General features: G+C 43.3%; 1 protein-coding gene across 1 annotated transcript; it reads right to left on the bottom strand.

Annotated features, from left to right (window-relative positions):
* Positions 1 to 1,999: 1,999 nt before the first annotated feature.
* Positions 2,000 to 2,938, bottom strand: LOC102941076 (putative olfactory receptor 52P1). Its single transcript, XM_027832825.2, has one exon. The coding sequence runs from the start codon at positions 2,936 to 2,938 to the stop codon at positions 2,000 to 2,002; it is 939 nt and encodes a 312-aa protein (XP_027688626.2).
* Positions 2,939 to 12,630: the final 9,692 nt, after the last annotated feature.

Genomic DNA, 12,630 nt, shown 5'->3' with positions numbered 1-12,630 from the left:
AGCTAGAGAAAGTCAGTATGACAAGCCCAGTATCCTGTCCTCTGACAGTGGCCAATGGCAGGTGCCCCAAAGGGAATGAACAGAACAGGGAATCATCAAGTGGTTCATGCCCTGACATCCAATCCCAGCTTCTGGCAAACAGAGGCTGGGGACACCATCCCTGCCCATCCTGGCTAATAGCTATTGATGGACCTATCTTCCATGAATATATGTCATAATATGTTAGCCTACAGAGTAAGTGTACCCAAAGAATTATCTGGGTGAGGAAATAAGTTTTGGATATGGTAGATTGGGCCCTAATTAAGGCAGTGCCAGGACCCTATCAGAGGGTGAATAACCGTGCAGGAGAGCCACTCTTTCTATCTCCTATCAAACTATTAGCTCCTCTTTGCAGTATAGCTTAGCTACTTAACACTCCAACCTAATCCCAACCAACTTGGGAAGCCTGGACAATCACATTCATTATGCATGCCAGAGATGAGGCTGGTGCTCTGTTTCTCACTACCAGGTATTCCGGGAAGGGTATGGGTATACTAGTTTAAGCAGTCTTTTAGAATAGAGATGTTACCACCAGTGCTCATATAACTGTATTACTTCTTTGTGACTCTATGTTTTATATCATTTATTATTCTTTCATTCATTTTAATAAAGATCTTAATATTCTGGTATTGTCCTCAGTATAAGTGTCCTTGCCACATGCAACCTGAGGGTCTACTCATATCATTGAATTCTCTGAGTTTTCTAATCCTGTTGCCTGAATTGGGAAAAGAACCGAATATCTTCTGATCAGATAATTGGGGAGCCATATTTAAACTAGCCAATAAATTCAAGTCAACAATGTACACCCTAACACAAATAATGTTTGCTAAAAGTTCCTCTTGCATCTTGTTGTGCAGTTTTGTTTTTATCAAGTTCATTTGAGAAAACAGTCTTTCAACTGCAGCACTGCTAAAAGGTAGGGACAGCAATGAAAGAAGAACTGAGCAAAATTCACTAAAGTTTTTATCCTCAGCAGCATCCATGTGCTTGAGAACTTCAACCCCAAACTGCTCTACTTGGTTGTCCTGAGTATGAGGCCAGTGAACCAGAAGCAAAACTCTCCATTGCTTCCCCAATTGTCCAAGCCTCCACAAAACAATGGCAAAAATGAGATATCAGCCCATATAGGTCATGAAGTACTTAGTACTGCAAGTGATTTAATCACCTTGATGTTTGGTGGCAATCTCTGTTTCATCTGTTTCATGAACTCCAAGATGAACTCTTGACATCTACTTTTGACATTTTTGACAATGGGAAGGGTTAGTGTGTGTTTTGAAAGGTCCACCTGAAAGCAATTCCAAAATCGACTGCACAAAGTGGTAAGAAGTTTGACTCAAAGGTGATGTCATAGTTTAACACAGAAGTCCTGTTCTCAAAACCACGTTTTCACAACTCTCACCAATAAGTTTTAGTAAAATGTCCTTTCCTGTGTTAGCATTTTCAAACTGAAATATTTAGTTTATCATCCAAGCTTCCTGAAGGATTGGACGTATTAAAATCAGTTAAAGTTTGCTCACCAGATCACTGCACATATGATAAAGAAGTTCAGCAGTGTAGTTTGGTTTTTTGTCTTGGCTATCAGCAAGTGTAGCTTCCATTTGTCAAACTGACCAAGAACCCTGTTCACAAAGGGGCTAATGGCAAAGCCACCTTACTTTATAAAGCTGCAGTATCTGCTGGTGGTGTGGAAATCACGAAAAGTCTCAGTGACAATGAGTACAGGGATGCGGGCTGATGGGTGACACTGAAAGAGATCAGGTGATGTTAAGATAGAGAGAATTCAGCAACACAAGGAGCAGTGCTTGGCGATAGAGTGATATGATGTTAGGTGTGAAGACATTCTCAGACTGAACTTCCACAATGCTGAGCTCAGCCAAAATGAAACAGAGCGTACTTGACTGATGAGGAGATAGCCTTCCTCCTCTTGTTATGCAGGTTTAAAGTCAGTGGCCCCCAGCAATCACCTTCTGCAGATGTACTTGACCACTTTGTCATGAAGCTCTTTGGTTTTGACCCCATAAATGATAGGATTGAGCATGGGGGGAATGAGGAGATAGAGGTTGGCCAAGATGATGTGAACGTGGGGAGCGATGCCCTGACTGAACCGGTGTGTCAACTTGGAGAAGAGGGAGGGAGTATAAGACATCAGCATCACACAGATGTGGGCTGTACAGGTGTTGAGTGCTTTCTGGTGGGCTTTCTTGGTGGAGATTCTGAGGATGGCCCTGATGACGAGACCGTAGGACAGGGCAATGAGCATCAGGTCTAACCCGATAACTGTAACAGCTATCACCAAGCCATACATCTTGTTGACTGTGATGTCCCCTGTGAATATCTTCGCCACAGCTATGTGCTCGCAGTACATGTGGGGGATAATGCAGTTGGTACAGAATGGCTGCCTCTTCAGGAGCAGGGGCAGGGGCAGAATGAAGAGAACAGCTCTTATCAAACCCACTATCCCAAGCTTAGCTATTCGTGCGTTGGTGAGGATGGTGGCATATCTCAGAGGGTTACATATGGCAATGTAGCGATCGAAGGCCATTGTCACAAGGATAGATGAGTGCATAACAGAAACCACATGAAGGAAGAACATCTGGGTGAGGCAGCCATCCACAGTAATGCCTTTCAGATTGAACCAAAATATACACAGTGCCTTCGGTATGACAGAGCTAGACATGCTGATGTCTGTGAGCGCCAGCATGCAGAGCAGCAGGTACATTGGCTTGTGTAGGGTCTGCTCTTTCACTACAACAAACAGAACCACGAAATTTCCCAACAGGCTGATAATGTAGAACATAGATAAAGGGATGGAAATCAGGATATGGGCAGCTTCCAGGCCAGGGATGCCCATAAGGATGAATGTTGAAGGGTCAGAGTGGGTGAGGTTGAAAGATGCCATGAGGTGAGGTTGATGCATCGATTGGGCTTAGAAACGTTCGAGGTGTCTGCAAAGGGAGAGAAGCACAGCCATGGAGTAACACAATTTATAACAAATAGTACGGTAAATATTTTATAGTTATTACCAATCTAGAAAGGGGGATGAGCAGTGAGGTGGCAAGATTTACAGATGGCACCAGATTATTTGGGTCATAGTCAAGCCCAGAGAAGTCCTCAGAGGGAGCTAACCAAGCCAGGTGAATGGACAACATGATGGCAGGTGAATTTCAATGTTAATAACTGCAACGTTTACGCCAATTTGAGGGGAAAACGTAAACCCCTCAAACACCTCACAAGATCCTAATTTAACTGTCTGAACTCAGGACAGGGACCTGGGTGTCATGGTACACAGCTCTGTGAAACCCTGCTCACAGTGCAAGCATGGACAGAAACTAAGCAAAACATTGGGATCCAAGGAATCATGGAATCATAGGACAGGAAGGGACCTCTCGAGGTCAACAAGTGCAGTCCTCTGCACTCACGGCAGGTTCAATCACCATCTAGACCATCCCTGATAGGAGTTTGTCTAACCTGCTCTTACAAATCTCCAATGATGGAGATTCCACAACCTCCCTAGGCAATTTATTCCAGTGCCTAACCACTCTGACAGTTAGGAAGTTTTTCCTAATGTCCAAACCAAACCTCCCTTGCTGCAATTTAAGCTCATTGCTTCTTGTCCTATCTTCAGAGCTTAAGAAAAAACAGTTTTTCTTCCTTCTCCTTATAACAACCTTTTAGGTACTTGAAAACGGTTACAATGTCCCCTCTCAGTCTTCCCTTTTCCAGACTAAACAGACCCAATTCTTTCAATCTTCTCTCATAGGTCATGTTTTCCAGACCCCTAATCATCCTTGTTGCTCTTCTATGGAATCTCTCGAATTTGTCCATCTCTTTCCTGAAATGTGGTGCCCAGAACTGGACTCAATACTCCAGCTGAGGCCTACTCAGCACGGAGTAGAGTGGAAGAATTAATTCTCGTGTCTTGCTTACAACACTCCTACTAATATATCCCAGAATGATGTTTGCTTTTTTGGCAACAGCGTTACACTCTTGACTCATATTTAGCTTGTGGTCCACTATGACCCCCAGATCCCTTTCCTCAGTACTCCTTCATAGGCAGTCATTTCCCGTTCTGTATGTTTGCATCCAATTGTTCCTTCAGAAGCGGAGCAATTTGCATGTGTCCTTATTGAATTTCATCCTATTTGTTTCAAACCATTTTTCTAATTTGTCCAGATCATTTTGAATTTTCATCCTATCCTCCAAAGCACTTGCAACTTCTCCCAGCTTGGTACCATCTGCAAACTTTATAAGTGTACTCTCTATGCCATGATATGAATCATTGATGAAGATATTGAACAGAATTGGACCCAGAACTGATCCTGTGTAACCCCACTCCTTGTGCCCTTCCAGCCTGACTGTGACCCATTGATAACTACGTTCTGGGAACAGTTATCCAGCAAGATATGCACCCACTTTATAGTAGCTCCATCAAGGTTGTATTTTCCTAGTTTGTTTATGAGAAGGTCATGTGAGACAGTGTCTAATGATTTACTGAAGTTAAGACAAACCATTTCTTCCATTTTCCCCCTATCTACAAGGCTCATTACCCTGTCGAAGAAGGCGATCAGGTTGGTTTGAGATGATTTGTTCTTTACAAATCCATGCTGACTATTGCTTATCACCTTATTATCTTCTAGATGTTTGCAAATGGATTCCTTAATTATTTGCTACACTATCTTTCCGGGTACAAAAGTTCAGCTGACTGGTCTGTAATTTCCTGGGTTGTCCTTATTTCCCTTTTTATAAATGGACACTAAATGTGCTCTTTTCTTGTCTTCTGTGTGGGATGGGGACTCATCTTGTAAATACAATGCCATGAGATCAGTCAGTCAATGTTTCACCCTCCTCTGGACTCCCCTCTCTCGTCCTGGGCACCCTCCTCACAGAGGATATTGCAGAACTACAGGGGTTCAGGGAAGGGCAAAGAGAATGATCAAGAGCCTAGGGAAACTCTCAAACTGAGAGAGATTAATAAGACTGGGATTGTTGCCTTATAAAGGAGTTGAATAAGAGGGGACATGAGAAAAGTCTATAAAATACTGACTCGTACACAGAACATTGAGAATGTGTTCCCCCGTCTTATCAGACAAGATCAAGAAGACATTCAATTAAACTGAAATGTGGCCAATTCAAAACTGATAATAAATAGTACTTTCTTCACTCAATGCCTAATTAGTCTGAGGGACTCATTGTCACAAGAGGTAGTTGAGGCCATGAGCTAAGCAAGAATCAGGAAGGGTTTGGACATTTACATGGATAGTGGGACTATCCAGTTACAATAGTTACAGCCAAATAAATATTTTGGAAAGCCTATACACCCATGTGTTTCAGGGCACAAGCCAATCTCTAGCTGTTAGGCATTCGGGTGACACTCTCCCGATGGTCAGGTCATCCCCCCATCCACCCACTGCAGGGTTTCTTTCACCTTCTTCTGCAGCACCTGTGGCTGTCACTGTCAGAGAGAGGAAACTGGATTGGATGGACCATAGGTCTGATCTATGATGCAAGGCCCACTTTGGAAAGGAGCCAGCTTTTCCCCATGGAAAGAGACATTATCATGCTGGGCTATGACTTTTTGCTCAACAGAGTTGGCATGAAGGGCACAGGCATCTTGGTATTTATCGCTACAGGCCTGCACCTCTGTTACTTCCCGTGTTTCTTTTGATGAGCCACTTTCTTGCAGGTACCCAGCTTTGTCTGAGACATAAGTGTGATACTGAATATATCAGGAGTGCCCTGTAACCCCCATATTTCTCATTGATAGATAATCATGATATTGCGTATATAGCAGGCTATGTGAGGTATCAGGGAAAGATTATGATTTGCTGAAAGTCATTGTTCTGTCTAAATATGTAAGCATTAGTGCATATGAAGTTATGAGAGTGCATTTGATGGTTGTCACTTAGTCATGCTGTGAGCTGGGAATCAGCAGCTCCACAGAGAGAACAGCAAGAAAAAGTAAACAAAGCCTGGGCAGGTGTCAAACAATCATCAACATCCATTGTCCAGCAAGTGAGCTACAATGCAATGACTGTCTTGCCAAGGTCATATCACAGGAATTACTCAACCTTGCCTGGCAACACAACAGTGCCCAGCAGACATGCCTGGACTTGTGTTCTCCAGGCACTAAGGGTATAGAACAGAACACAATGGCCCCACATTTGACCTTTCTCCTTTCCCCATGTAGCCTATAGGGCTAACCTGCTTGCTTGCCTTTAGAGATATATTTTCCTACAGATTTCTTATTTCCTGATGGTTTTGATTATTTGTTTTATTATAAAAAGTTATAACATGTTTATAGTAAAGTAGTTTGGCTGTAACATAAAGGACTTAGAGGCCACATCCTGTATGTTGCACTAAGGCAAAGTTATCATATACATGTCTGGGACCATTCACGCAGATAGCAAAGTTGGCTCACCTATGTTCAGGACCTGTCACCTAGATAGATGGAGATGAGCTAAAGCATAAGGTCCACATATGATGTGTGAAAGCAAGGTAGCATAGGGACCTTCCTAAGTTCATACCCTTTTAAACTTAACAGGTACACCACAACTTGGAAAAAAACAAAATAACCAGTTAAGACCAGAATGAAATGACCGGTTAGGACAGAAATAACAAATGTGATACCGAATCACAAAGGGGCCATGGTAATGAATTGACGCATATGATAATAAGTTGAGGTCAATGATATACTGACCTATAGGAAATAGACACTGCGGCGTTAGTAAGGTGAGGGAATACAAATGACGAAAAAGGGAAAAATCCCCTATTGAATATGCATCAAACATAACAATGTCAGTGTAACATGTTACAAAAGTGGCATCCCCGCCTCGGGGCTGCAGAAGAAGGAGCTGTAATCCTGGGGAGGTGCCAGAATGATGGCCACCTGAGATGATGGGGAAGTTGATGAGGAAGATGATGGATAACACTTCAGGGTGTTCTACAAGGGATGGTGTGAGTATGTGGACGTGCAGATGTACATTCTCTATCTATCTTGTTCAGTTGGGGTGTTTGTGACTGTGCTACATGTATTAATAAACCATCTTTGTAAATATACAAGAGTTCCTGTAGTGTGAATGTGACAACTGTGCACATCGGGGTTCCTAACTATAAAATAATTTGAATAATGCTGGGCCTGATCTGGGCACAAGAACCTGTCAACACTCCAAGTGATAACTGGAGATTCTTAAATGGTCTATATAATTAATACACAAGCTAAAGATCGGAGGAGACTGGCCTAAGTTTCAAGGGTTAAACCTGTGTACTATGAACTGCAACTTCCGGTGGGATGAGAAAAACTGCTTAATCTAGATGTTCCCAAGTCTAACAGGGTTGAGAGTTTGGGCTGCGTGCTTATTGACATCAGGTGTTCGGCTGTGTGTGTGTGTGTGTGTGTGATCTCCCTGGGTGCTGCTCCAGCTTTGTGCAGACAGCCAGCACAGCAGACTTTGAGCGAACTGCCCAATGACCACACAATCCATTAAGGTGTGAAGGCTCCCAGCCAGGTTTACGGTTGCGGAAGCACGGTAGCAGCACCTGGCACACTCTACGAGGATACTAACACACGGATGCCCATGACAATGGATGCAGCTCAGTCAGTGCTTTGACTTTCCACTGCTCCCTGTGGTGGGCAAAGATACTCCCTCTGAGACATCTTTATACCCGAATAAAAAGCAAGTTAATACTGCTCCCTGGTTTCACCTTGTACACGTTGGTTTGATTAAAACATCCCTATTACATATTGTCATTCTGACCTCACCTTTTAGGAGAGCTCAGTGTGTTCCTATTCTCCGTCTTTTTGTACCATCCTGAGTGTCAGAATGGTTTGCTACTACTTGACAGTGGGATGTGTTTTTGTGACTAGCATTTCTTAGTCAGATTCTGTGAACAACTTTTGCCTTATATCTGGTTTCTGATATAAGGGCTCATCTCTCAGGCTCTTTTCCTGCTACAAATATTTTATTTTATTTTGGTAACTAGCTCTGACTTTTTGCCTATCACTTATAATCACTTAAAATCTCTTTTGTAAACTTGTTTTACTTTTTATCTTCACCAGTAAGTTTGCATTAAGTGTTTGGCAGATCTGCTGAGGTTTACAAGGGCTGGTGTATATCCACTTTCCATTGATGAAGTGCTGAACCAATTAATAAACTTGCCCTGCTCATCTTGAGCAGTGCAAGGCGGTATATTCCTGAGATACAGGGCTGGGAGCTGGGGGGATTTGGCTGGTGCCTTTCTCTGTGTGATTCATGAGTGGCTTTGGGAGCATTCATGCAATCTAGCTGGGTGTGGGGCTCCACATGGGGTTGTGCTGAGTGATAACATGCCTGGAGGAGTTTGCTGTTTGTCACTAGCAAAGCATTGTGAGAGACGGCCCAGGCTGGAGAGTTAAGGGGACACTGCCGTCCCACCTTTCCAGTCTGCACCCTTAGGATCCTGTCACAATTAGTTACAGTTGTTAACTAAGAAGTATAAGCAGAGATAATTGTCAGCAACTCAGCTGCCAACCTTCTCATGCCTCAGTATAGATATAAAGTTTGCAGATGACACAAAAGTTGGGTGATGGTAAATAATGAAGAGGACAGGTCACTGATTCAGAGCAATCTGGATTGGTTGGTAAACTGGTTGAAGAAAACTATGTGTGTTCTAATATAGCTATGTAGATAGATACATGTAGGTACAAAGAATGTAGACAAAGCTGACATGATGGGAGACTATAGTGGGAAGCACAATGACTCTGAATAAGATTTGGGGACCTGAAGGAATAATTAGCTAAACATGAGTTCCCAGTGTGACCCTGCAGCCAAAAGAGCCAATGTGATTTTGGGATGATAACCAGGGGAATCTCAAGGACAGGTGGAGAAGTTATTTTACCTCTTTATTTCGCTCTGGTGTGACTGCTGCTGGGTCCAGCCTGTGTCCAGTTCTGGTGTCTAGGATTAAAGATGGATGTTGATACATTCAAGAGGGTTCAGAGAAGAGTCACAAGAATTATTAAAATATCAAAAAACCTGCCTTATAGTGATAGACTCAAGGAGCTCAATCTATTTAGTTTAACAAAGGTGGCTAAGGGGTGACCTGACAATAGTCTCTAAGTACCTACATGGGGAAGAACTAGTTAACTACAGGGTTTTCAGTCTGGCATACACAGATGTAGCATGATACAATTCTGACTGGAAATAAGGCATACATTTTTAAAACGGTGAGAGTAATTAAACATTGGAACAATTTACCAAGGGTCATGGCAGATTCTCCATCACTGAGAAGTTTTAAACTATGCATGGATATTTCTCTAAAAGATCTGCCCTAGGGATAATTTTAGGGAAATTCTCCAGCCTGTGCTCTTCAGAAAGTCAGACTAGATGATCACAATGATCCCGTCTGGCCTCTCCCTTCTAAAAACATGTCCCCAGGAGCCAGCTGGAGGCATTTTGCTTTCAGGGTTGTGCCTGAGCTTACTGAAGTCATTTTTCTGTTCATGGCCATGGTAAATGTAGCCCTATGGTGACAAAGTATCATATGAGGGTGGCAACTTGAAAACGTTACATTACGTGTGTATTTCATGAAGCTGAGGAATCCCATGAGGCACTGCATGGATGAACATTTTAGGTGAGAAAAATAATGACTTGAGCCCATAAAATCTCCACACTGACGAATGTACAACCGTTCCTGTGAATGGCTAATAGCTAACAAACGATTGCAGAGAGTCCTGGGTTTATTTCAGAGTAACAGCCGTGTTAGTCTGTATTGGCAAAAAGAAAAGGAGTACTTCTGGCACCTTAGAGACTAACCAATTTATTTGAGCATAAGCTTTCGTGAGCTACAGCTCACCTCATCGGATGCATACTGTGGAATATATAGAAGATCTTTTTATACACACAAAGCATGAAAAAATGGGTGTTTACCACCACAAAAGGTTTTCTCTCCCCCCACCCCACTCTCCTGCTAGTAATAGCTTATCTAAAGTGATCACTCTCCTTACAATGTGTATGATAATCAAGTTGGGCCATTTCCAGCACAAATCCAGGTTCTCTAACCCCTCACCCCCACGCCCGCCACCACAAACCCACTCTCCTGTTGGTAATAGCTTATCTAAAGTGATCACTCTCTTACAATGTGTATGATAATCAAGGTGGGCCATTTCCAGCACAAATCCAGGGTTTAACAAGAACGTCTGAGGGGGGTAGGGGGTAGGAAAAAACAAGGGGAAATAGGTTACCTTGCATAATGACTTAGCCACTCCCAGTCTCTATTCAAGCCTAAGTTAATTGTATCCAATTTGCAAATGAATTCCAATTCAGCAGTCTCTCTCTGGAGTCTGGATTTGAAGTTTTTCTGTTGTAATATCACAACTTTCATGTCTGTAATCGCGTGACCAGAGAGATTGAAGTGTTCTCCGATTGGTTTATGAATGTTACAAATCTTGACATCTGATTTGTGTCCATTTATTCTTTTACGTAGAGACTGTCCAGTTTGACCAATGTACATGGCAGAGGGGCATTGCTGGCACATGACGGCATATATCACATTGGTAGATGTGCAGGAGAACAAGCCTCTGATAGTGTGGCTGATGTGATTAGGCCCTATGATGATGTCCCCTGAATAGATATGTGGGCACAGTTGGCAACAGGCTTTGTTGCAAGGATAGGTTCCTGGGTTAGTGGCTCTGTTGTGTGGTATGTGGTTGCTGGTGAGTATTTGCTTCAGGTTGGGGGGCTGTCTGTAGGCAAGGACTGGCCTGTCTCCCAAGATTTGTGAGAGTGTTGGGTCATCCTTCAGGGTAGGCTGTATATCCTTAATAATGCGTTGGAGGGGTTTTAGTTGGGGGCTGAAGGTGACGGCTAGTGGCGTTCTGTTATTTTTTTTGTTAGGCCTGTCCTGTAGTAGGTGACTTCTGGGAACTCTTCTGGCTCTGTCTATCTGTTTCTTCACTTCCGCAGGTGGGTATTGTAGCTGTAAGAATGCTTGATAGAGATCTTGTTGGTGATTGTCTCTGTCTGAGGGGTTGGAGCAAATGCGGTTGTATCGCAGAGCTTGGCTGTAGACCATGGATCGTGTGGTGTGGTCAGGGTGAAAGCTGGAGGCATGTAGGTAGGAAAAGCAGTCAGTAGGTTTCCGGTATAGGGTGGTGTTTATGTGACCATTGTTTATTAGCACTGTAGTGTCCAGGAAGTGGATCTCTTGTGTGGACTGGACCAGGCTGAGGTTGATGGTGGGATGGAAATTGTTGAAATCATGGTGGAATTCCTCAAGGGCTTCTTTTCCATGGGTCCAAATGATGAAGATGTCATCAATATAGCACAAGTAGAGTAGGGGCGTTAGGGGACTAGAGCTGAGGAAGCGTTGTTCTAAGTCAGCCATAAAAATGTTGTGTGGGGGGGTGGGTTGGAGAAAACCTGGATTTGTGCTGGAAATGGCCCAACTTGATAATCATACACATTGTAAGGAGAGTGATCACTTTAGATAAGCTATTACCAGCAGGAGAGTGGGGTGAGGGGAGAGAAAACCTTTTGTAGTGGTAAACACCCATTTTTTCATGCTTTGTGTGTATAAAAAGAGCTTCTATACTTTCCAAAGTGTGCATCCGATGAAGTGAGCTGTAGCTCACAAAAGCTTATGCTCAAATAAATTGGTTAGTCTCTAAGGTGCCACAAGTCCTGGGTTTATTGTCTGTGTCCCACTGTTTCAGGCAGCTGCCGCTGGCTCCTGCACATGGCAGCTGTATTGATCTCGGCCCTCACATGTGTCAGGGTTGCCTGCTTCCATTATCTAATGTGGATACTTCTCCGCTTGTGCGTTGTTCCTGTGTAGCTGTCCGCCAAGCTGCTCACAGCGTGTATGGGTGTGACAAGAGCAGCACCACGGGTGCCTTTGCATTCGTCTCTCTGTGATATTACTGTACAGTGAGACACAGTCACCGATTACCCCCGGCCAAGGGAGCAGGTGTGCCAGGGGGCACCTCACTTCCTGCAGAGGAAGAGCTGTGGGGAGCGTGGGCTGGTTCGGAGGTTGTGGGAGCCAGGGATGACTGGGGAGCATGGAGAAGACACTGGTGACTGTAGTGGGAAGAGAGCCTACCATATATGGACAATAAAGTTGGCGATGAGTTAGAAACCATTGCCAGTTAAGTTAAATTTGGCTACTATGTAAAAGCAACTGGGTTATTGCTGGGTTACTGTATTATTGTTGTACTGTATTATTGATGTACATCTTTTACAATGTGCATAACATTGCCAAACTATTTAACCAACACACTGGTAAAAATCAAGAAACGAATGCCAACAACGAATACAAAGGCTTGGAAAAAACAAATTGGTAAAAAAATTAAGTTACACAGTAACTGCAAATTGGGTCAACAAATTTCCCGATAGTACCAGTCACACTTGGACTTGTGGCACCTTGGAGACTAACCAGTTTATTTGAGCATAAGCTTTCATGAGCTACAGCTCACTTCATCGGATGCATGCAGTGGAAAATACAGTGGGGAGATTTATATACACAGAGAACATGAAACAATGGGTGTTACCATACAGACTGTAAGGAGAGTGATCAGGTAAGGTGAGCTAATACCAGCAGGAGAGCAAGAGGGAA

Source organism: Chelonia mydas, chromosome 1 (genome assembly GCF_015237465.2).
Source record: "Chelonia mydas isolate rCheMyd1 chromosome 1, rCheMyd1.pri.v2, whole genome shotgun sequence".
NCBI classification, from domain to species: Eukaryota; Metazoa; Chordata; order Testudines; family Cheloniidae; genus Chelonia; species Chelonia mydas.
The sequence above is the reverse complement of the archived record's forward strand: the minus strand, read 5'-3'. Positions and strand labels throughout refer to the sequence as shown.